The sequence below is a fragment of the Chiloscyllium punctatum genome, chromosome 9 (assembly GCF_047496795.1).
Source record: "Chiloscyllium punctatum isolate Juve2018m chromosome 9, sChiPun1.3, whole genome shotgun sequence".
Classification (NCBI taxonomy): Eukaryota; Metazoa; Chordata; class Chondrichthyes; order Orectolobiformes; family Hemiscylliidae; genus Chiloscyllium; species Chiloscyllium punctatum.
Window position 1 is genome coordinate 116,866,415 of NC_092747.1, and position 22,198 is coordinate 116,888,612.

A 22,198-nucleotide genomic window follows, 5' to 3' on the forward strand; every position below is an offset into this window, starting at 1 on the left:
TTACTGATGTCCATATAGACTACATCTACTGCCCTGCCCTTGTCAATCTTCTTGGTCACTTCATAAAAGAACTTTAACTAATTTGTGAGGGTTGATTTCCTACTCAAAGCCTTGCTGACTACTCGTAATCAAACCCTGACTTTCCAAATGCATGTATATCTTATCTCAGAATCTTCTCAAGTAGCTTACCTACCACAGACGTTAAGCTCACTGGTCTATAGTTCCCAGGCTTTTCTTTGCAGTCCTTCTTGAATAAGGGCACAACATTCACTACCCTCCAGTCTTCTGGGACCTCACCCATGGCTAACGATGATGCAAAAATATCAGCCAGGGTCCCTGCAATTTCTTCTCTAGCCTCTTGCGGTGTTCTTGGATAAGTCTAGTCAGGACCAGGAGATTTATCCACCTCCACACATTTGAATACATCCAACACCTCCTCTACTGTGATATGGACAGTCCCCAAGATATCACCACTAACTTCCCCAAGTTCCCAAATCTCCATGTCTTTCTCCATGGTAAACATAGAACAAATAGTCATTGAGAACCTTGCCCATCTTCTGTGGTTCTACTCATGCATGTCCACTTTGGTCTTTGAGGGACCCTCTTTTCTCTCTAGTTATTCTTCTTCTGTTAATATAAAGTCCGTCTTTGGATTCACCCTAACTCTCTCAGACAAGGCTTTCTTGTGCCCCCTTTTCACTCTACCTTTTTCAGTATACTCCTGTATTCCCTGTATACCTCCCGGGATTCCCTTGATCCCAGCTGCTTGTACCTGAGTTACGCGTCGTTCTTTAGGGTCAAAGCCTCAATATCGCTTGTCGTCCACGGTTCTCTATTCCTGCCAACCTCGCCATTCACCCTCACAGGAACATATAGACCTTGAACTCTAGCTATCTCACTTTTAAAGGCCTCCCACTTGCCGGAGGTCCCTTTACCTGCAAACAAACTACTCCAGTCAACCCCTGCAAGCTCCTCTCTAATTCCATCAAAATTTGCCTTGCCCCAGTTCAGAACTCAAACTTGTGGGCCAGTTTTGTCCTTCTCCGTAACTATTTTAAAATAATAGAACAATCGTTCCCTGGTTTTTCTTTCCTGTACAAGATTGTGTGCAATTAAATATTTAATTTAGATTCTAAAAAGGTGAAGCTAGATTAAGTAAGGAAGGAAAATTAATCCTATAGGCCTGGTCAACACTATTAACACAATAAATTTCTCCAATCCAGAGTTTCACTCACAGGATGTTTAAGGGGGAGATTTATTTGTTCCTTTTAAACAGAAAATCCCGTGGGAGCTGTTGACTGTAATACGCTAAACGTCAAGCTGTGAGTCTGAAGTCATAAAATTTATCTTAATTCTTCTGTTTGTAAGTATGTTTGTTCAGTTGTTATGCATCATAATAAAAAGTCTTAGAATTCAAATTTGGTCATGGCATGTTGTAAAAGTGATTTCCATAAATCTAAGATTTTTTTTGAGCTCTAACAGGTGTAAAAAGAAAGGATGATGTAAATATTATGATAATGTTCCACTCATTCACTCATTTCCTTTGAGTAAATCTTCTAAACCTGCCTGGTCTGGTCTAGTATTGCTTCATAGTATGTGGCTACCCTATAATACCCTCACGACAGGGCAACTAGTATGGGCAATAAATTCTACCAGTGTCATCCTTTCCAAGGAACAACAAAACTCAAAAATAAATTTCAATTAAAAGTACCATATTCGTGATACATGCCTGTTTTAGTTTAGATTACTTACAGTGTGGAAACAGGCCCTTCGGCCCAACAAGTCCACACCAACCTGCCGAAGCGTAACCCAACCAGACCCATTCCCCTATATTTACTCCTTCATCTAACACTACGGGCAATTTAGCATGGCCAATTCACCTAACCTGCACATTTTTGGACTGTGGGAGGAAACCAACGCAGACACGGGGAGAATGTGCAAACTCCACACAGCGCTGTGAGGCAGCAGTGCTAACCACTGTGCCACCGTGTTTTGAAAGCGGTCATTAACAACTTTGGATTTTAAACTGGAGACTGATATAATTTTTGCATTGACCTATTTGTATCCCTCATTTCAGAAAGAATAATCTATTAGACAACTGTACAAGGCATGATTATTAAATTTTCAAATGACACTAAAGTATGGTATTATGGACAGTGAGGAAGGTTATCAGAAATTGCAGCAGGACCTTGATCAGCTGGGGAAGTGGGCCGAGAAATGGCAAATGGAGTTTAATATAGATAAGTGTAAGGGCTTGCAGTTTGGAAAGTCAAATCAAAGTAGGAGTTTCATGGTGAATGGCAGGGCCTTAAGGAGTGTCGTGGAACAGATGACCTTTGGAGTTCATGTGCACAGTTCTCTGAAAATGGAGTCACAAGTAGACCGGGCAGTGAAGAAGGCTGTTGGAATACTGGCCTTCACCAGTCTAGAAGTATAGAAGTTGGGAAGTAATGCTGCAGTTATACAGGATGTTGGTGAGACTGCACTTTGAGTCTTATGTTTAGTTTTGGTTACATTGTTATCGGAAACATGTTATTGAGCTGGAAAGAGCGCAGAAAAAATTTACAAAGGTGTTTCCAGAACTCAAGGGTCTAGGCAAGAGGTTTGACAAGGTAGGACTTTTTTCTTTGGAGCATAGGGGACCTAGGAAGTATTTTATAGAAGTGTGTAAGGTCATGAGAGGCATGGATGGGTTGAATGCACTCAGTGTTTTTCCCAGGATTGGAAATTCAAGGACTAGAGTGCATCAGTTTAAAGTTAGAGGGAAAGAATAAAAGGGGACCTGAGGGGCAACTTTTTTCAGAGGTTCGTATGCATGTGGAATAAGCTGCCAGCAGAAGTGGTTGAGGTGGGTACACATTATCAACATTTAAAAAGTATTTGAGCAAATACATGGATGAGAAATGTTTAGAAAGACATGAGCCAAGTGCAGGGAAAGGGGTTAGCATGGATGGACATTTTGGTCAGCCCGCACCAGTTTGGACCAAAGGGCCTATCTCTCTGCTGTAGGACTCTGTATGACTCTATGTTCTTCTGAAATAAAAATGTTATTGAAAATTCAACCCTCAGAATTATTATTGTCACTTTGTAAAGTTAAATTAGTATTTTATTTAGCAAAACATTTTACAATTAAAATTTTTTGAGTAGATTTGACAATAGTTTAATGGATAATTTCCCTGGACACCACTAAAAGTCAAAGCTTTTGATCTTGCGTTCATCAGGAACTAGAAACTAGAAACTAGAAACTAGACTTGCAAAGAAACACCAATTTTGCAGTGAGAGAAGAGGCTGCTGATTAACACAGAGATGAACCAAGAGCAGTTGAATGTCAATCTTAATTCTGAGACCAGAAAAGTAGTCTGGTTAGTCAGAATGTTGCCCTGGGAATGCAAGAGATATTGGGAGTTTCCATGACACCTCTCCCAATGAAAAGGGTGCAATGTATATTGGAATTCCTTTTGCCTACATGGGTCCTATTTGTTAACATGTGTAGCTTCTAGCATGTGCAATTGTAATCTTGCAGTTCATTGAACAGTAGGTGTTGCCATGTACTTTATTCCCAGCTCAGGAACATCTTCACTAGTTGCTGTGACAAGTGCTTTTTAGATGGAATGATGACTACCTTGGACACTTGCATATTTTTGATAAGTAGACATACTTGCGATGTTCAAGTCTGCAGCTCCAAAAAAATGTTTTCCAGAACTTAATTTCTATCCTGCACTCAAATTTACCATCAAAATGAAGCAGATCAATAAGCTTCTTGTCCTCAAATTGTTGCAAAATCTGCAGAAAGCCTACATTACAATATGCACGTTGCATACATGATCAATATATATTGGGATTTCTACAATTCTGCACAACAAGATCAATCCTATTGGCAAAATTTGTGAATAAAGCCCATGACATCTGCTCACCCTGTAAGCTCGATGTGAAGATAGGGCATATCAAAACTACCTTGCAAGCTAATGGCTACTTGGATCTCATCATCACTTGTTGCGTATTGTGCAAACACATGGAAAGGTCTATGATCCAGTCTCCTTCAGATTTACAGTCATGCAACACAGAAACAGACCCTTTGGTCTAAATCATCCATGCCGACCGGTTTCCCAAACTAAACTAGTCCCATTCCCCTGCATTTGACCCATCTCCCTTTAAATCTTGCTGATTCATGTATCTGTCCAAATGTCTTTTAAATGTTAGGACTGTACCTGCATCCATCACTTCCTCTGACAGTTCATTCCACATGCGAACCAGCCTGTATGAAAAAGCTGTTCCTCAGGTCCCATTTAAAACTTTCTCTACTAACCTTAAAATTATGCTCTTTAGTTTTGAACTCCCCTACCATTGACCATTCACTGGGATAACATATCAGTTGTTTTTAAACCAGTTTATGCTTACAAGTCGCAGACTACTACATCCAAAATTGGACATGGTTCTGCGATTGGATGAACTTTGTTAAATAATCTAGAAAATGCAGAGAATTACATCAAAAAACAATTAAAATTATCAGTTAGGCTCATTGTGTGGAGCATCTCTACAAGCTAAAAGCTGTGATTGTGAACACGGGAACTCCTACATGCATTACTGTTTTTTTTCATTGGACAAGGGGTCACTGAGATTGTTGTATTCCCACGGTGTCATCTTAACTAAAAGGTCTTCCTATGTGGTTTGAGAGCTATGATTGATAGATCCTGCTGCATCACTAGACCAATGACAAAGCAATGAATCAGCATCTTCTTCTTATGTTGCATAGATTGGTGTTCCCTTTCCAAATCTGACTTCCTACATCCTAGCCTTGACAAGCACAAGACAAAAATCATTGACTTTGTTTCTCCTTCCAGTGATGTTATGTTCTGAACTACCAATATATTATTTGCTTGTTGCTTGTTCACTTAAAAGCACCACATCAAAAACTCAGGAATGCTTCCAAAGGCATGCAAGATCTTCCATGAGAATTCCACGGCAGGACAGAAACCACAAAAAGAAGTAGTGTTTTCTCATCATGCTCAGCACAACAGCATAGGGTCGAAAGTGTGGTGCTGGAAAAGCACAGCAGGTCAGGCAGCATCCGAGGACCAGGAGATTCAATGTTTTGGGCAAAAGCCCTTCATCAGGAAAGGGCTTTTGCCTGAAATGTCAATTCTCTTGTTCCACGGTTGCTGCCTGGCCTGCTGTGCTTTTCTAGCACCACACTCTCGACTCTAATCTCCAGCATCTGCAGTCCTGACTTTTGCAACAGTATGGGGATGACCCTTTGGGAAATTGAACTTAGGTGTTCAGGTCCTTGTAGTGTTCAGTTGTTCAGGTGTTCCACATTAGAATTTGGGGATGTGTCTGCTACTGATGCTCCTTGCGCTGGATTCATTAAGCTTTGAAATGGACTCAGAAAAGTAAACAAAACTATAGAAAGAGCTGAATGCTGGAGCTGAAGCATGGAGTAGGCATTTTAAAGTATTTTAAATAAAATTCTTACATATAATCTGGTGTATTATTTCTGCATAGATGAAATATATAAAACATATAGGAGTCATGTCTCCTGTTCGGATGAGCATTTGTATTGTGATTTAATTGATCAATCTCTACCAAAGTTTACAACTGCTTCCATCAATCACTTTGTTAAGGAAGCTTTTCCCTGAAAGTTTATCCACTTACTCATTTATACAAATACTCTTCTGATTTCCTGGTTATCCTCACCTTTATATATGATAATGAGAGGCATGGATAGAGTCAGTAGCCAGAGACTTTTCCCCAGGGCAGGATTGACTGGGGTGAGGGGTCATAGTTTTAAGATATTAGAAGGAAGGTATAGAGGAAATGTCAGAGGTAGGCTCTTTACGCAGAGAGTTGTAAATGCATGAAATGTGTTGCTACTGGTGGTGGTGGAAGCAGAGTCATTGGGGACATTTAAGCAGCTGCTGGACGTGCACATGGACAGCAGTGAATTGAGGAGTGCGTAGGTAAAGTTATTTTATTTTACATTAGGATTAATCCTCGGCAAAACATCGTGGGCCGAAGTGCCTGTTCTGTGCTCTACTTTCCTATGTTCTATGTTCGATGTTCTCACGTTCTGTAACTTCTAGAAGTTGAATATTATCGAAAACTTTTCCACCTATAACCTATAAAGAGCAGCTTCTGTTCAGCAAACACTGTACTTAATATTTTGGGCAACTGGAGGACAACATAAAATTCCAAGCTGTAGATTTAAGGTGGTCCAGGAGTGTTGGAAAAAATCAAAATCCATGTCAAGCACTAAAATCTAAAAAAAGTGATATTGACAGCCATATAAATCTAAAAAGTGAAAGATAAATAATTCTAACCCTCAAAATCCAACAAGTATTTTCCAATCAATTATTTTTAATTATTTACCTTATGCTAAGGAGTTAAGATATTTTGTTCCCCACCTTCTTAAGGTCTGCTATCAAAAAATCTGTCACCTTGTAATCGTCCTCATTTTTTAACAACATAGCAGTTAATGAGTAATGGAACACTGTCATAGCTCTTACCAGATGCAGCAGTGAGCCTCCTGAGGAGATCAATGGATTAGGGTCAGCACCTTCCTTCAGCACCTTCAACACTGTATTGACAACAGAAGTAACAAAACGTTAGCACAGGAAAAGCATCTCTCACCACCTTAAATGCAAACAGTGATCTAATTAATATTCAAAATCACATGAAACCAGGTTATAGTCCAACAGGTTTATTTGGAAGTACAAACTTTTGGATATAACCTGGTACTGTATGATTTTTAACTTTGTCCACCCCAGTCCAACACCGGCACCTCTACATCATGGCTAATTAATACTGACATGCTAAACAAGTTTAGAATTCGTTTATTTGAATGGTATAAGTCTTACTGATATATTCAATGATTCTTACTTCAAGTATAAAAATAATAATTAAATGTCAAATGGTTGGAAATGATAATGACTTCCCAGTCTAACGGTCAGTTAGAGTAATGTGGATTAATCAAGAAAAGCCAACACAATTAAATGATCTTTAATTAACTTGATGGAATTTTTTGCTGAGGTACCAGAGAGGTTTGATGAGGCTGCTATGGACAATACATTGCTCATAGACTTCCCAAAGGCTATTTGACAGAGGGCCATGTGTCAACAAAATTAAAGCCCATGGTTGAGTAATAGGAATAGAGAAGTAGAGAATAGTGAACAGTTATTTATCAAAATTGGATTTCTACAGATCAGTACCAGGGTACAAATAAAATTCCAGAAATAATTGTGAATCGTATTGTGAATAAGGAAAGAGATTAATGAGAGAAAACACTGAAAACCATTAGAATGAAAGGCTGCCAAGTTCCCAACTCCTGGTGGACTGCATCCGAGGGTCTCAAAGTAAGTGCCTGCTGAGATAGATGTATTGGTTTAAATTTCCCAAATTCCCTAGATTCTAACATTTCCCATCAGATTACAATATAGTGAATGTGAATTCAAGATAGCAGAGAAGCATCTGTCAAAGGGAAAATGCTGGAATCTTTTATTAAAGGAGGATATGGTGGAAATGTATAAAATTGCAATACACTCAGACAGAATTAACAGTTTTGTGAAAGTGAAATAATTTCAAAGGAAATATCAAGCAATGCAGATAAATTGGAATCTGTATATAATTTAAGATGTACTGAGATTCCAGAGGGCAATTGACAAGGTGCCACATCAAAAGGTTACTACACAAACTAAGAGCTCATAGTGTAGGAGGTAATCTTAGAGTATGGATTTGTGAGCTAACGGAAGACAGAAGGCATAAATGGAGTCATTTCAGGTTGGCAAGATACGATCAATGGAGTGCACCAGGAAGCAGTGTTGCAGCCTCAACTATTTACAATTTACATCAGTGACTTGGATGATGACCAAATGTATGTTTGCTAAATTTTAGATTAGATTACTTACAGTTTGGAAACAGGCCCTTCGGCCCAACAAGTCCACACCAACCCTCTGAAAGGTAACCCACCCAGACCCATTCCCCTACATTTACCCCTTCACCTAACACAACTGGCAATTTGGCATGGCCAATTCACCTAACTTGCACATTTTTTGGACTGTGGGAGGAAACCGGAGCACCCGGAGGAAACCCACACAGACACGGGGAGAATGTGCAAACTCCACACAGACAGTTGCCTGAGGCAGGAATTGAACCCAGGTCTCTGGCGCTGTGAGGCCGCAGTGCTAACCACTGTGCCACCGTGCCACCCATTCTGATGATAAATATAGTTGGAAAATAATTTGTGAAAAGGAAACATGGATTCTGAAAGAAGATATAACAGGTTGAGTGAATAGGGTAAAAAATAAATTGACAGATGGAGTATAATGTAGGTAAATGTGAACTCATCCAGGTTAGTAATAAGAAAAGTCAAAAACTTCTTAAATGAAGAGAGATTACATAAAGTTGAGGTTCAGAGGCCTTTGAAAAGTGAATTGGATGGTTATTCTGAAGAAAGAGATTGGGTGTCCTGATACATGAGTCAAATATAATTAGTAAAGAAGTACAGCAAATGATAAGGGAGGTAAGCTAGATGTTATGTTTATTACAAAAGGAATGGAATATACAAGTAGAGAAGTTTTACTATAGTTTTATGGAATATTGGTAAAATCACATCTGGAGTGTTATGTACAATTTTGGTCTCCTCATTTAAAAAAGGATTTAAATACTTTAAAAGAAGCTCTGAGAAAGCTGAAATATGAGATGGGATTGGGAATACTATCTTAGGAGGGAATGTTGGACAAACTTGATTTATATCACTGAAGAGTGGGTTAGTGTGTGATGAAGAGTGATTCCAACAGCATTGGGTTAATTGCTTCACTCATTGAGGTTACCATGAAGGACTTTTCTTTTCAACCTCTCCCCCTCACCTGAGGCATGGTGACCCTAAGGTTAAACCAGCACCAGCCATCTCTCTCTCATGAGAAAGCAGCCCTATAATCTTCATGGACTAAAGCAACTTTATCTATACCTTAAATCATTTGGAGTTAAGAATAACAACTAGAGGAAACATCCTAAAAATAAGTTTTGGAAACGAAGAGAACTTTTTTCTTTGAGGTTTGACAGCCTTTAAAATGTTCTTCCCTAGTCAGCAGTGGAAGGAGATTTAGAGAATATTTTTTCAGTCAGATGTAAACAGATTTTTGACCAACAAGTGAGCCAAGGGTTATGGGGGTATGTTCTAGTACAAAATAGAGGTCTCAAACAGATCAGCCATGATTGTATTGAATTGGGAGCAGATTCAATGGTCGACTCCTGCACCTTATTACTGCAGTCATATATTTTCATATGACCACTTAATGTCCACGAATTTGGAGTTAAAGGGTCAATTTCAAAATTTGTACAGAAGGTAAAACATGGATATATTGTGCATTATGAGAACAGTCCCAGCTTTCATGAGGGCATAGGTAGATTAGCAGGATGGGTGGACATGTGACAAATGAAATTTAATGCAAGGAAATATGAAGTAATGTATTTTAGTGGGGTGAACCTGGAAAAGTAGTATCAAAGAAAACATGCAACTTTAAAGTAGGTGCAGTGAGTGTACCTGGTATGTATGTGTGCATTTGGTTAACGGAGGTAGGGAAGGTTGATAGAGTGGTTCTGTTTTCCAAACAGGGGTATTACTTACAAAAACAGAGAGATTATGGTGAACCAGCGTGCACTAATATGGGAAGAATGTAAAGGCATTAGTGAGGGTGGAGAGAAGAGTTACAAAAATGGCTCCAGAAATGATGGACTACAATTCCATAAACAGGTTGAAGAAGCCGGGATTGTTCACCTTTAGAGAACAGAATGTTGGGATTTGATAGAAGTGTTTAAGTGAGGCTTTTGGACAAAGTTGACAGGAAAGAACTATTTCCATTAGTAAAAGAGTTAAGAACTAAAGGACATTGTCTTAAGGTGAACGATGATAATAAAAAGGAAGCACTTTTTATGCAGTGCTTGGTTCAGACCTGCAGTTTAATATACAAGATTGTGGTAGAGGCAGATGTCAATCATAGTTTTCCAAAGGGAACTGGATAAGTCTCAGAGAAGAAAACATTTATAAGACTACGATAAAGGGCAATGGAATGAGATTAGCCCAGTTGCTCTAGCAGAGAAGAGGCAGAGAGACAAATCGCCAAATGGCCTTTTTAAATGGTATACACTTAATGGCAAGGTCCTAGGGAGTGTTGCTGAACAAAGATACCTCAGAGTGCAGGTTCATAGCTCCTTGAAAGTGGAGTCACAGGTAGATAGGATAGTGAAGGCGGCATTTGGTATGCTTTCCTTTATTGGTCAGAGTAGGAAGATCCAGGAGTTGGAAGATCATGTTGCAGCTGTACAGGACATTGTTTAGGCCACTGTTGGAATATTGCGTGCAGTTCTGGTCTCCTTCCTATCGGAAAGATGTTGTGAAACTTGAAAGGGTTCAGAAAAGATTTACAAGGATGTTGCCAGGGTTGGAGGATTTGAGCTATAGGGAGAGGCTGAACAGGCTGGGTCTGTTTTCCCTGGAGCGTTGGAGGCTAAGGGGTGACCTTATAGATGTTTACAAAATTATGAGGGGCATGGATAGGATAAATAGACAAAGTCTTTTCCCTGGGGTCGGGGAGTCCAGAACTAGAGGGCATAGGTTTAAGGTAAGAGGGGAAAGATATAAAAGACATCTAAGGGGCAACTTTTTCACACAGAAGGTGGTATGTGTGTGGAATGAGCAGCCAGAGGATGTGGTGGAGGCTGGTACAATTGCAACATTTAAGAGGCATTTGGATGGGTATATGAATAGGAAGGGTTTGGAGGGATATGGGCCAGGTGTTGGCAGGTGGGACTAGATTGGGTTAGGACATCTGGTCGGCATGGACGGGTTGGACCGAAGGGCCTGTTTCCGTACTGTACATCTCTATGAATTATTTTCTGACCCTAAAAGCTCATGATTATAAGGCAACATCTCAAAACCGATAACTTATGAACTGAGTCTTGCCAGTTTCTGTGAAAAAAATATCCAAACTTTTATTAATAGAAGGCAGATGAAATCAAATGAATAAGTTTCTTATTAGTATTTGGTAATGATGTTTGCATCCCCACTATCCACTGGAGTAGTGCCAGATGATTGGAGGGTGACAAATGTTATTTCTCTGTTTAAGAAAGGGAATAGGGATAACCCTGTGAATTATAGACCGGTCAGTTTTATGTCGGTGGTGAGCAAATTAGAGGAGAGGATTCTGAGACACAGAAGTTATGAATATTTCAAAAAGCATAGCTTGAGTAGAGATTATCAGCATGGTTTTGTGAGGGGCAGGTCATGCCTCACAAACATTATTGAATTCTTTGAGGATGTGACAAAACACATTGATGAATGTAGAGCAGTGGATGTAGTGCATATGGATTTTAGCAGGGCGTTTGATAAGGTTCCCCATGGTAGGCTCATTCCGAATGTAAGAAGGCAAGGGTTACAGGGAAATTTGGCTGTCTGGATACAGAATTGACTGGCCCATAGAAGACTGAGGGTGGTGGTAGATGGAAAGTATCAGCCCTGGGCTTGGTGACCATTGGTGTTCCACAGGGATCTGTTCTGAGACTTCTGACTTTTGTGATTTTTTATAAATGACTTGGATGAGGAAGTGAAAGGGTGAGTTAGTACGTTTGCCGATGACACACAGTTGGTGGAGTGGTGGATAGTGTGCAGGGCAGTTATAGATTGTAACAAGACATTGACAGGATTTAGAACTGGGCTGAGAAGTGGCAGATGGAGTTCAACCCAGAAAAGTGTGAAGTGACTTATTTTGGAAAGTCAAATTTGAATGCAGATTGCAGGGTCAAAGGCAGGATTCTTGGCAGTGTGGGATCCACATCCATAGATCCCTCAAAGTTGCCACCTATGGTGATAGGATTGTTAAGAAGGTATATGGTGTGTTGGCTTTCATTAGCAGGGTGATTGAGTTTAAGAGCCATGAGGTTATGCTGCAGCTCTATAGAGCCAGGTTAGATCACACTTGGAATATTGCGTTCAGTTCTGGTCACCTCATTATAGGAAGGCTGTGGAAGCTTTAGACAGGGTGCAGAGGAGATTTATTAGGATGCTTGGACTGCAGGGCATGGTTTATGAAGAAAGGTTGAGGGAGCTAGGTTTTTCCTCATTGGAGCGAAGAAGAATGAGAGGTGACTTGATAAAGGCGTACAAGATGATGAGACACTTAGAATCGATAGCTAGAGACTTTTTCCCAGGGCAGAAATGACTATCATGAGGGGGCATAACTTTAAGGTGATTGGAGGAAGTATTGGGGGAGATATCAGAGATAGGTGCTTTACACATAGGTGGGTGCATGGAATGCCAGCAGTGGTAGTACAGTCAGATACGTTAGGGATATTTAAGCAACTCTTGAATAAGCACGTGGATGACAGTAAATCGAAGGGCATGCAGGTTAGTTTGACCTTAGATTAGGATAAAACAACGGCACGACATCGAGGACCAAAGGGCCTGTACTGTTCTATGTTCGAGGAGAAAGTGAGGACTGCAGATGCTGGAGGTCAGAGCTGAAAATGTGTTGCTGGAAAAGCGCAGCAGGTCAGGCAGCATCCAAGGAGCAGGAGAATCGACGTTTCAGGCATGAGCCTGAAGAAGGGCTGATGCCCGAAACATCGATTCTCCTGTTCCTTGGATGCTGCCTGACCTGCTGCGCTTTTCCAGCAACACATTTTCAGCTCTGTTCTATGTTCTAGTCAACTTTTTGAGAGATATTATTGCACATTTCTAAAACAGGTGGCTTTTTGGTCCAGATGTAGGGACATTACTACACTACTCCCATGCAAGCAGTCTAACGTTTATTAGAGACAGGGAAAGAATTGTCTCTTATTTTTCCCTGGCCGACAGAAACACCAGCCCGTGCCCCCAAACAAAATGGAGAGCAGGGAGAGATATCTTTTCCCTGATACTGAATGAATGTCATTCCACTTGCATTTGCAAACATCAGGCCTTTTGTCTGCTGCAGGCTGCACTGCTGGGTTTCTGAAGCAGTCTGGATGGCGATGCTGAGGCTGCCTTAGATTGAGGGTGTGAGTCCGAAACCATCAGACTGCTAGGAGAGGAAGGTGGTGTTCTTTTCTCTGCAATAAAAACTCAAGGCTGAAGAACGCCAATTTAGTTCCCCTCATCAGCTGCTATCAGCTATAGCTTTTATGTAGTAGTCAGAAACTTTATAATTGTGAACCGGTCCCACTACTCTTCCTGAAAGCAAGAGAAAGTACCTGAAGAAGGACAATTGAGAAACAGCTACTGGAAAGCCAGAGGATCATTCAGTGAACTTTGAGCAAAGGGATCATTAAACTATCCATCCCCCCACCCATAACATTTGTTTTGTCAGTGTCGATATGCATGTGTGTATAGGGGTAGTTTCATAAGGGGGATAGAATTTTAAATAATGGAGAGTTCTATGTCAGTGATTCACAATCATTTACCAATTTCACAGTGTTGCTAGGGCTTTAAGGGGAAGAGTAGGCAAGTTGGATGGCTCTTTCAATGAGGCAGCATAAGCATATTAGATATAATGGTCGCCTGCATACAATGGACCTCTGATTCACATCAGGAATCCAAATTACTCACATCTGAATTAGCTGTGTTTGTCTTGTAAAAACATATTGGAGATAGTACATTTAATTTTTTCCACCACTTAGTGGTTTTCTAAATCAATACTATCTGAGCTTTTCCTTCCTTCCTTAAGGTTGCTTTGAATTCCTCCCCTTTCCATCATCTTTTAGCTAGCTCTGTAAGAAATCCTGTTTGCTCTGTCCCGAGTGCTTATCTGTCTCTTTCGATTTACCTCTTTTGCTATCTGACATTGCCGGGGCTAAACAATGATTTTGTGGCACTTTTCAAAAGGAAAGCAAAGAGAAGTTGATAGAGAAAAACATGTTATACCCATTTGCAGAACATGGGGAGAGATTTACATTACCTACAATGCGAGAAAGATCCCATTCATATCCACAACAGCACAAGACATCCACCACCAATGGAATCAAAACTAAAATACCAATTGATGTTGAAAATCCAAAAGAAAATCTCTTCTTCTGAAGAGTGAGACCAGACACACCTGAAAGAAACACATCAGCTTCTCTCAGAAGCCTTTTTGTACTTACTGTGCTGTAATTTTCAGAAATTCAAAGGAGTTTAAATTTCTGACAATTTAAATTTAAATCATAGGCATCTGGGACCCTCTGAAAAATCCTCAACTTTGAGTTACAGTCAGAAATCACAAAGGGTTCTGAGTTATTTAACTAGCTAGGTACTAACCTGCTGTAACCCCTGACTAATGATAAACCTGATGCCATAATCATTCACACTGAACCACCTCTGCCAAGCATCACATTGATAGTGTGATGCTATGATGGCTTTAAGAAGTGTATTGTGTCCTATTTTGTTTTATGAAGAGAGGTTGAGACAGACATAATACATGGCCTGTTTAACTAATACAATAAACAGCTTTTGAGACCTTGGGGTTTTTTAAAAGTTAGAACAATAGAAGCAGAATGAAGGGGTGGGGCCAAGCTCCCAAAGAACCAGGATTTTAGTTTAACTTCCTGTAGCTGTTGGGGTTTGGAAGCTGCAATACATAACTCCCTCCTACATAAAATTGCTCACGTTTTCTCTCTCCCTCTCTCTGAGTTTTCTCTTGATATTCTTTCCTCCTTGACTGGACAATTGCATGTGAGACAATGTGTTTTAGTGAACATGCCTTTGTCAAGGATGTGTTCATGGGATGTTACTATGTTGGAACAGTTCCTGTTTAGTCATTAAATAATCTATTATTTTGTTAACTTTTCCAATAAAGTTATTCTTGTTCTTCTTTCTTTTATATGTATCTTAACAATAGATTAAGAACAAAGTGTGTTTTGCTTCAAGCCTGGAAGTTTGACCAATCAAATTGCACCTGGAGTGCAATTTCTTACACTTGCCTTTGAAAATAAAAAAAATGTTGGGGCCTAGGCTGACTTTTCAATATATTTTGAAGGGGTTTGGTCTGGTCCATAACAATATCACCCATCCCTAGCCCCCATCGTCAACCCACACTCCTCCCACAGGCATTCAACTGAACCACTAGCCACATACACAGACAACGAAGACCCCATAATCGGTAACGGAAACATTCCTTACCCCATTGATGCTCTTACCCACTTCTCCTAAACAGCTGAACCACCGTACTCCCGGACAACTCCATCACCTGTTCGTTATACCATTATTCACACGATGCCAACACTCATATTAATTAGTGAATGCAAAGCAACTGAACTAGTTACCTTCACATGTTTCAAAATAAATGAGAAAATGGGTAACATGGAGCTATAACATTAAAATAGAAAAGAAAATTCTCCTCCTAAGCATAGTTTTAACTTCCAGGGCTGGAACTCAGGCTGTATTTTGAAAATTGCCAGGCATTTCTTCAAAAAGAATTTCATGCAATTGCCAATTAATGATTGAATATCTGATTATTTGACAGTGTACGAAATTTCAGATACAAACAAGCTAACCAAACTTGTATTAAATTATTGAAGGGCCATGCTGAAAATAATAGCCTTTTCCTTACCAGAAACGTTCCTTCCTTCTAATATCTACAAGGTTTAAAGTCCGATGCTTGCTCTCCTCTCACAAAACAATGACTGATGTAATACATCTTTTCTCCTCTCCTTTTGAATTGCACCACCCTCCATCCCCATAGCTTTCTCTTCACCTGGGATTTATTACACAATGACAGAATTCTGGCTCCCCCATCACTGATAATTATTCACTGCCTTACACATCTTTTGTGAAGCAGACTGATGCACGAAGACACTTCTAAAATATACACCGAAAGTGAATGGAAGTGCTTATGTACTTAGCAGTTTCTAATGTCTGCACTTATACCACACACGCAAGGCTCTAATGAAAAAAAATAAGCTGTCACTTGGCAAAGGTCCAAATGAACAGCTTGAATGCAACTGATCCAGTTGAGCTAACAGTTTTGCTGATTTCAATGTAGGGAAGTGCCAAAGTTTTCTCTATGTACGTTGGGAGTGTAGGTAGAATGAAGAGAGAGAAGACGCTGGAAATGTTAATTTGTTTTAAATCTTTAAAAGAATAATCTTGAATGACTACTAATGTCAATTAATATTCTTACATAATAAACTTAATGGTGAGAAGCAAAGTGACACATTTGGTTTTAACCCCAGTGCAGTCTCGGCAGGAAAACAGACCAGTCAGTTTCTCCCCGTGACAGAATGAGGCCACGGTGAATTTAGCTGCAGGTTCTGTTCATCTGCAGATGCAAGCTTGGGGAAACTTAAGCAGTCAATTGGTGGTTAGTGGTCTCTCTGGGGAGTCTGGTTCTATGGGTTCCTCAAATGTCTTGCTCTCGTTCCCACTGGCCCCACAAAGAAAAATACAAAATATGTCTCGACTGGCAGCTTCTGCTCAAACTCTGATCTACCAGCCTTCAGCTGTCCAGAGAAGCAAAATGGTTTTCAGCTGAAGGTAAAACTGCCCCTAAGTATTGACATTTTTAAAAGAAGGCTTCTTTGTGGGAAGCATCATCTCATCTTCAAAGGAGCCAATAAAAACCACCAATGGTGTGATCCAGGCAGGATGAGAGATAATGTCAACTGGTAGATGGTAGTCACTAGCTTACTGTTTTCTGACAATTCTGCAGGGAAAATTCAAAGAATGTCTGACAATAAATAAGGAGAAAGTGAGGACTGCAGATGCTGGAGATCAGAGTCAAGGATATGGTGCTGGAAAAGCACAACAAATCAGGCAGCATCCAAGGAGCAGGAGAAGATCGACATTTCAGGCATAAGCCCTTCATCAGGACTCATTCCTGATGAAGGGCTTATGCCAGAAACGTTGATTCTCCTGCTCCTCGGATGTTGCCTGACCTGCTGTGACAATAAATAAGCTCATTCCAGCATACATTGGCAACATTCAGGCTTGGACCAACACATCAAAACACAAGTACCCAGCGATGATCATCTTCAACATGAAAAGGGCCAACTACCTCCTTTTGATGTTAATCAGCATTACCATTACCAAGTACCCTTTTATCAATATTCTGGGGACACCACTATTCTGGCTAGGAGTTTAACTGGACTAACCACATCAATACTTTGTAAGGTCAGAGCAGAAATGATGTTTAACTGTTACTGGTTCACCTCCTGGACTACTCAAGCCCCTTTACCATTGACAAGTGTCCCAGATTTTCATTCCTGGGGTTGTGTGAACAGAGCTGGGAAAAATCACAGCTCTGTCAAGTCAATCGTGAGAAATGGCCACCTGCACTCCCTATTTCCAGTCCAGGGTTTGGCTGGAGTGGGAACTGGACCAGGTGACTCAGGAAGAGCTGTAGAGACTGGGCTGGACAGAAAGCTCCAACACTGTAACCAAAAATTATAATTAACAAGAAATTAAACATAAAACATTCCTGCAGCCCTCACTCTCAACAAATATCTCAATGCCCCATGCCACTAAATACATTTCACACAGTCACCATGGCTCCTCACTTTGGCACTCTTCACTGATCTACTCATTCCCCATAGCCACTCATACCCCTATGCTAACCTAATGCCTGATTACACCTACCATCCTTTTCTCTTTCACCTATCATGCCAAATCACCTCCATTATACCAATACAAAATCACACAGGTAAACAAATACAAATTCTGTAAATTAAAGTTTTACATCAAAGTATACACTTTGAGGAAAAGGACTCATTCAACAAAAAAATACACTCCTTGATACTTCTTAACAAATTGGACAATTCCAAAGGATTTATGCACAAGCTTATCCACAGTTAACTATTTAAAAAGGGCATCAGAACCTCCCAACTGTAATAAGATCCCTTACTTCAACTCAAAGTTCCCTGGGACTGTGTCCTGAGCAGGACCTCACCTCTTCAGTGGGGTAGCTTGTCGATCCAAAAGATCACTGAAAACATCCTATCTCTTATCTGGTGTAATGCCCATACTCTGGATTACTAATTAAAGCTGCATTGTGTCTATGCTGGTCCCCTGCTACTTTTAAAAGTTTAAGCTATTTAAAGTTATCTTGCCGTCTTTCTATACTTATCATGTGTTATGGAGATAAGAACCAGTTACATTTATTAAAGGGACAGCTGAATAAAATTATTTTTTAGTCAAGCAAAGACCTGAAATTTAAAATGTTAGTCTGGTTGATTGTATAAGTTCTTGATTAAAATACTTGCTATTTATGATAGTTGTTAGAGATTTATCATTTGAGCTTTGCATATTTAATACATAGCAAATCATAATGTGGTTATTTGTTCCTGGATTACTTGCAAAGCCACAATGAGAATTAGGAGCAGGAGTAGCCCAAGCTTGCTCTGCAATTCAATATGATCATGGCTGATCCCATCTCAGCCTCAACTCCAGTTTCCTCCTCAGTCTCCAAAACCCTTTAACCAATTACTAACTAAAAATTTGAATGTCTCCTTCTTAAATTTATTCATTATCCTGAAGTCTACTGAAGACTGGGGTAGTGAATTCCATAGATTAGAGTAGATTCCCTACAGTGTGGAAACAGGGCCTTTTGCCCAACATGTCTACACTGACCCTCCGAAGAGTAACCTACCCAGACTATGGGTAATTTAGCATGGCCAATTCACCTAACCTGCATGTCTTTGGATTTTGAGAGGAAACCACAGCACCCATGCAGACTTGGTGAAAATGTGCAAACTCCACACAGACAGTTTCCCAAGGCTGGGATCGAACTCAGGTCCCTGGTGCTGTGAGACAGCAGTGCTAATCACTGAGCCACTGTGCCACCCCTAAATTGATGATCCTTTGAGAGAAGTAATTCCTCATCTGCTTTAAATTTGCTATCCCTTAACCTCAAACCATGATCTCTTGTTCTAGACTGCCCCATGAGAAAAAACATCTCCATGTCTACTTTGTCAATCCCCTTGAGCATCTTAGGTACCGTAATTAGATTTCCTCCCATCTGTCTGAACTCAAATAAGTATTTGCCTTGAGAAATTAGTAATGAGCTCTTTACTGAGCCTCGATCTTATTTGTCATTCAATGTAAGTTAAAGGATTCCAGTGTATTGATTCTGGAATTCCAAAACCTAATTTAACTTCAGGTAGCTGATTGTGGATTTGCATTTAATTAATCTAGTACAGCCTGCCCTCAATACCAACCCAGTGAAAATGAGAAAGGTCAGGTTTGAGGGCAAGACTTTCGATTTTGGACAACTTCTCTAATGTCTGAAATGGTAGAGTGGCTCTCTGTGGTCGTGGGAATTTAGTCTAACATTTAAGTGCTGGAACATTTAAGAATCATCCGAGTGTGTGTCGCCACAACAATATCAGGAAATCCAGTATTAGCTACTAAAAGCATTCCATTCAATTGATGTGTGTGTGTCACTGCAGGATACCACCAAAGTTACCACAAAGCACTCTCAATTCTGAAACCTTTACAACTGAAAATGCAAGAGCAGCAAGATGTCAGGAACACCTGATTTCCAAGCCTCAATTCATCCTTCTTAAACATGAAGAGCTGTTTCCTCAAATGATGCTTGCTCAAAATTCTTCAATTTCCTACTTAACACCAAATGATAAGGATTACAGAGGCTGAAAAAAAAAGCGCACCACCACTTTTAAGGAAAATTAGGATGAACAATACATGCAGTTTTGCTAGCCGAGAGTAAATTGAACATATTGTGATTGGCTATGTTAAACAATAAAGTGTTCAAGTTATAAACCTTTAACAATAAAAAAGTGAAACTTTTAATTGTTCTGGGACTTCCTTTACTAGCTTTTAAAAATTAAGATCTTTATTTGACAGAAAAATAATTTTATTCTGTTGCCACTTCAAAAAAATGTAAATGACTCATCTCCATCACTGATGGCAAGTAAACAAAGAGAGCAAGATAAACTGATGCTTTTAATTTTTTTAAAAACAGTAGTTTTTAAATCCAATTTTTATTGGCAGTAAAGACTCAAGTCAAACTTAGTTAAAAAAAAGGGGAGAAGTACAAAAGCAGATGTTGAGATTTATTGTAACAGATCAACATTACTATTATTCATTAAAATGACTGATAAATGTTTAATGACTAACTTCCTAAATATTGCTCTCACAGAGTTGGAAGGTTATGACTTCAAATTTCACTCCAGTGCTTCAGCCTCTAATGAAAACCAACACTGCCATGCAGTATTAGATATGTGTTGCACTACCCTAGGCATTGCCCTTCAGATGTCATACTAACTTGACTGCTCGCTCAAGTAGATACTGAAAAACACTTGAGACCAGTTGAAGGGCACAGAATTCTCCAGGTGTCCAGCTCAACAATGCTGAGTCACTCACCAACATTAACATTATTCAATTAATCAATCCATCTCATTACTGCTTTATTGGTGTTTGCTGTAAAGAGAACACCTGCTGATTTTATCTGTGTAACAACAGGTCATGCAATTCAGATGTTACACGTGCTAGAATGATAAGATGATATACGGCCTCTATTACTATAATAGTAGTGCATGTGTGCTAAGAGGAAACAAGTCAGATCAGCACAGAAGGCTGCAGTTGGCCTGCAGCAGTGATAGAGAGACCAGGAAGGTGATATCCCAACATCTGAGATCTGTAGCAAGAACAGGATTAGAAGTAAGAGCCGGGCACAAACGGTGGAGGGAGACCAAATAAAAAAAAAGGTCAACAATGATATAACACAGCACAGCAGAGCTGATATACAATGCATTCAGACCAGGAAAGCAGAAACGTTGAAGAGAATCATAGAATCGTACCATGTGGAAACAGGCTATTTAGCTCATCAAGTCTGAGCCTCCGAAGAGCATCCCACCCAGACCCCATCCCTATCCTGTACCTGTAATCCTGCTTATCCCATGGCTAATCCACCTACCGTGCACAACTTGGGAATGTGGGAGAAAACTGAACCACCCAGATGAAACCCAAGCAGAGAATGTGCAAACTCCACACAGACTGGAATCCAGCACAGGGCCTTTTTGTAGGGCATGTTGACGGGTTCTTGTGAACAGCTACACTGCTGATAATAAGAATGACCAGGATTTTCTGATGGTCAGGTAGATAATTATTTCTGTAGCATGCCTGGCAGTTGCACAATGGGACTATGATATCACAGACTCAAAGTAAAGTGCCTAGGAAATTGAAGATTCCATCAGAAAATTCCTCTTTATTTGGAAGCATCCATCTGGAAGTTTCCACTGAAATTCAGGGAGTTTGGGAGGTTCTACAGCAATTAATAGCTAACCAGGAAAAGTTAGATTATTAAAAAGCTAGAGTGATGAAAAACGTATACTCAAAATATCAACTCTCCTGCTGCCTGACTGGCTGTGCTTTTCCAGCATCACACGTTTTGACTCTGATCTCCAGCATCTGCAGTCCTCACTTTCTCCTTATTATGAAGTTAGTCGAGGAGGTGGGTGGCTACTAAATCAACCTCCCCCACAACTTATCATACACATGCCATCTACATCTTCCCAGATCTAATCAGAATGTGCTGACAAAAATACAAGTTATTTCGTAATGTTAAAAACAAAGAACAGGGTAGTCGGCTGCTTGAGAATGTTCAGAAAACCGAGTTTAATGTCCCACCTGTCGCTAGCCGTGGTGCTGAAATCAGGGGCACTGACCCAGACTATATACAGTATTTCTGACGAGTGCATGAGAAAAGAGCAATTGTAAAGAAGTGTAACTGGAAGGTTCCTGCCAAATCCCATCACAAACGAGCAGGAGATATCTGAAAAATTTGAGATTTTTTGACCTAGAAATCATGGGTCTATTTGTACACTTGTATATGAAAACTAAATGTTTGGGCTCAATGCACAATGTCATAGGAGACCCAGGAATAACATAACGGCTTTAATGCACCATCTCATACGGCCAAACATCCACAGCTGCCCAGCAGATTCTTTCTTAACTCCAGGGTGAGCTGTACCACTAGCGTCAACTTTGAGCAAGATCTAAGCTAAGTTCCAGGTTGGCAATTAAATTCCCAATTGGCCCTTTGAAAGCAAACCCTTTCACCTTCCTTACATGACTATCAAGGCAAAGTTTTGCAGAATATCTAAGCTCAGGCCTTTGACATCCTAACTTCAGCCATATCCTGGCAAAGGTTTGACCTTTAATTCCCCACAAAGATTTTACCAGCAGTGTGATGGTTAGTAGCTTTCAAGAGACGGTCACAATGCAGGTACAGTCAGGTAG

The 22,198-nt window shown here is 40.1% G+C and overlaps 1 protein-coding gene across 6 annotated transcripts in view; it reads right to left on the reverse strand.

Moving 5' to 3' along the window:
- Nucleotides 1-22,198, reverse strand: part of myo16 (myosin XVI) — a 390,437-nt gene that overhangs the window by 304,958 nt on the left and 63,281 nt on the right. For all 6 annotated transcript variants that reach the window (XM_072578153.1, XM_072578149.1, XM_072578148.1 and 3 more), the window contains one exon: nucleotides 6,504-6,574. In XM_072578153.1, coding sequence (XP_072434254.1) covers nucleotides 6,504-6,574 — 71 coding nt within the window. The remainder of the gene's footprint in view (nucleotides 1-6,503; nucleotides 6,575-22,198) is intronic.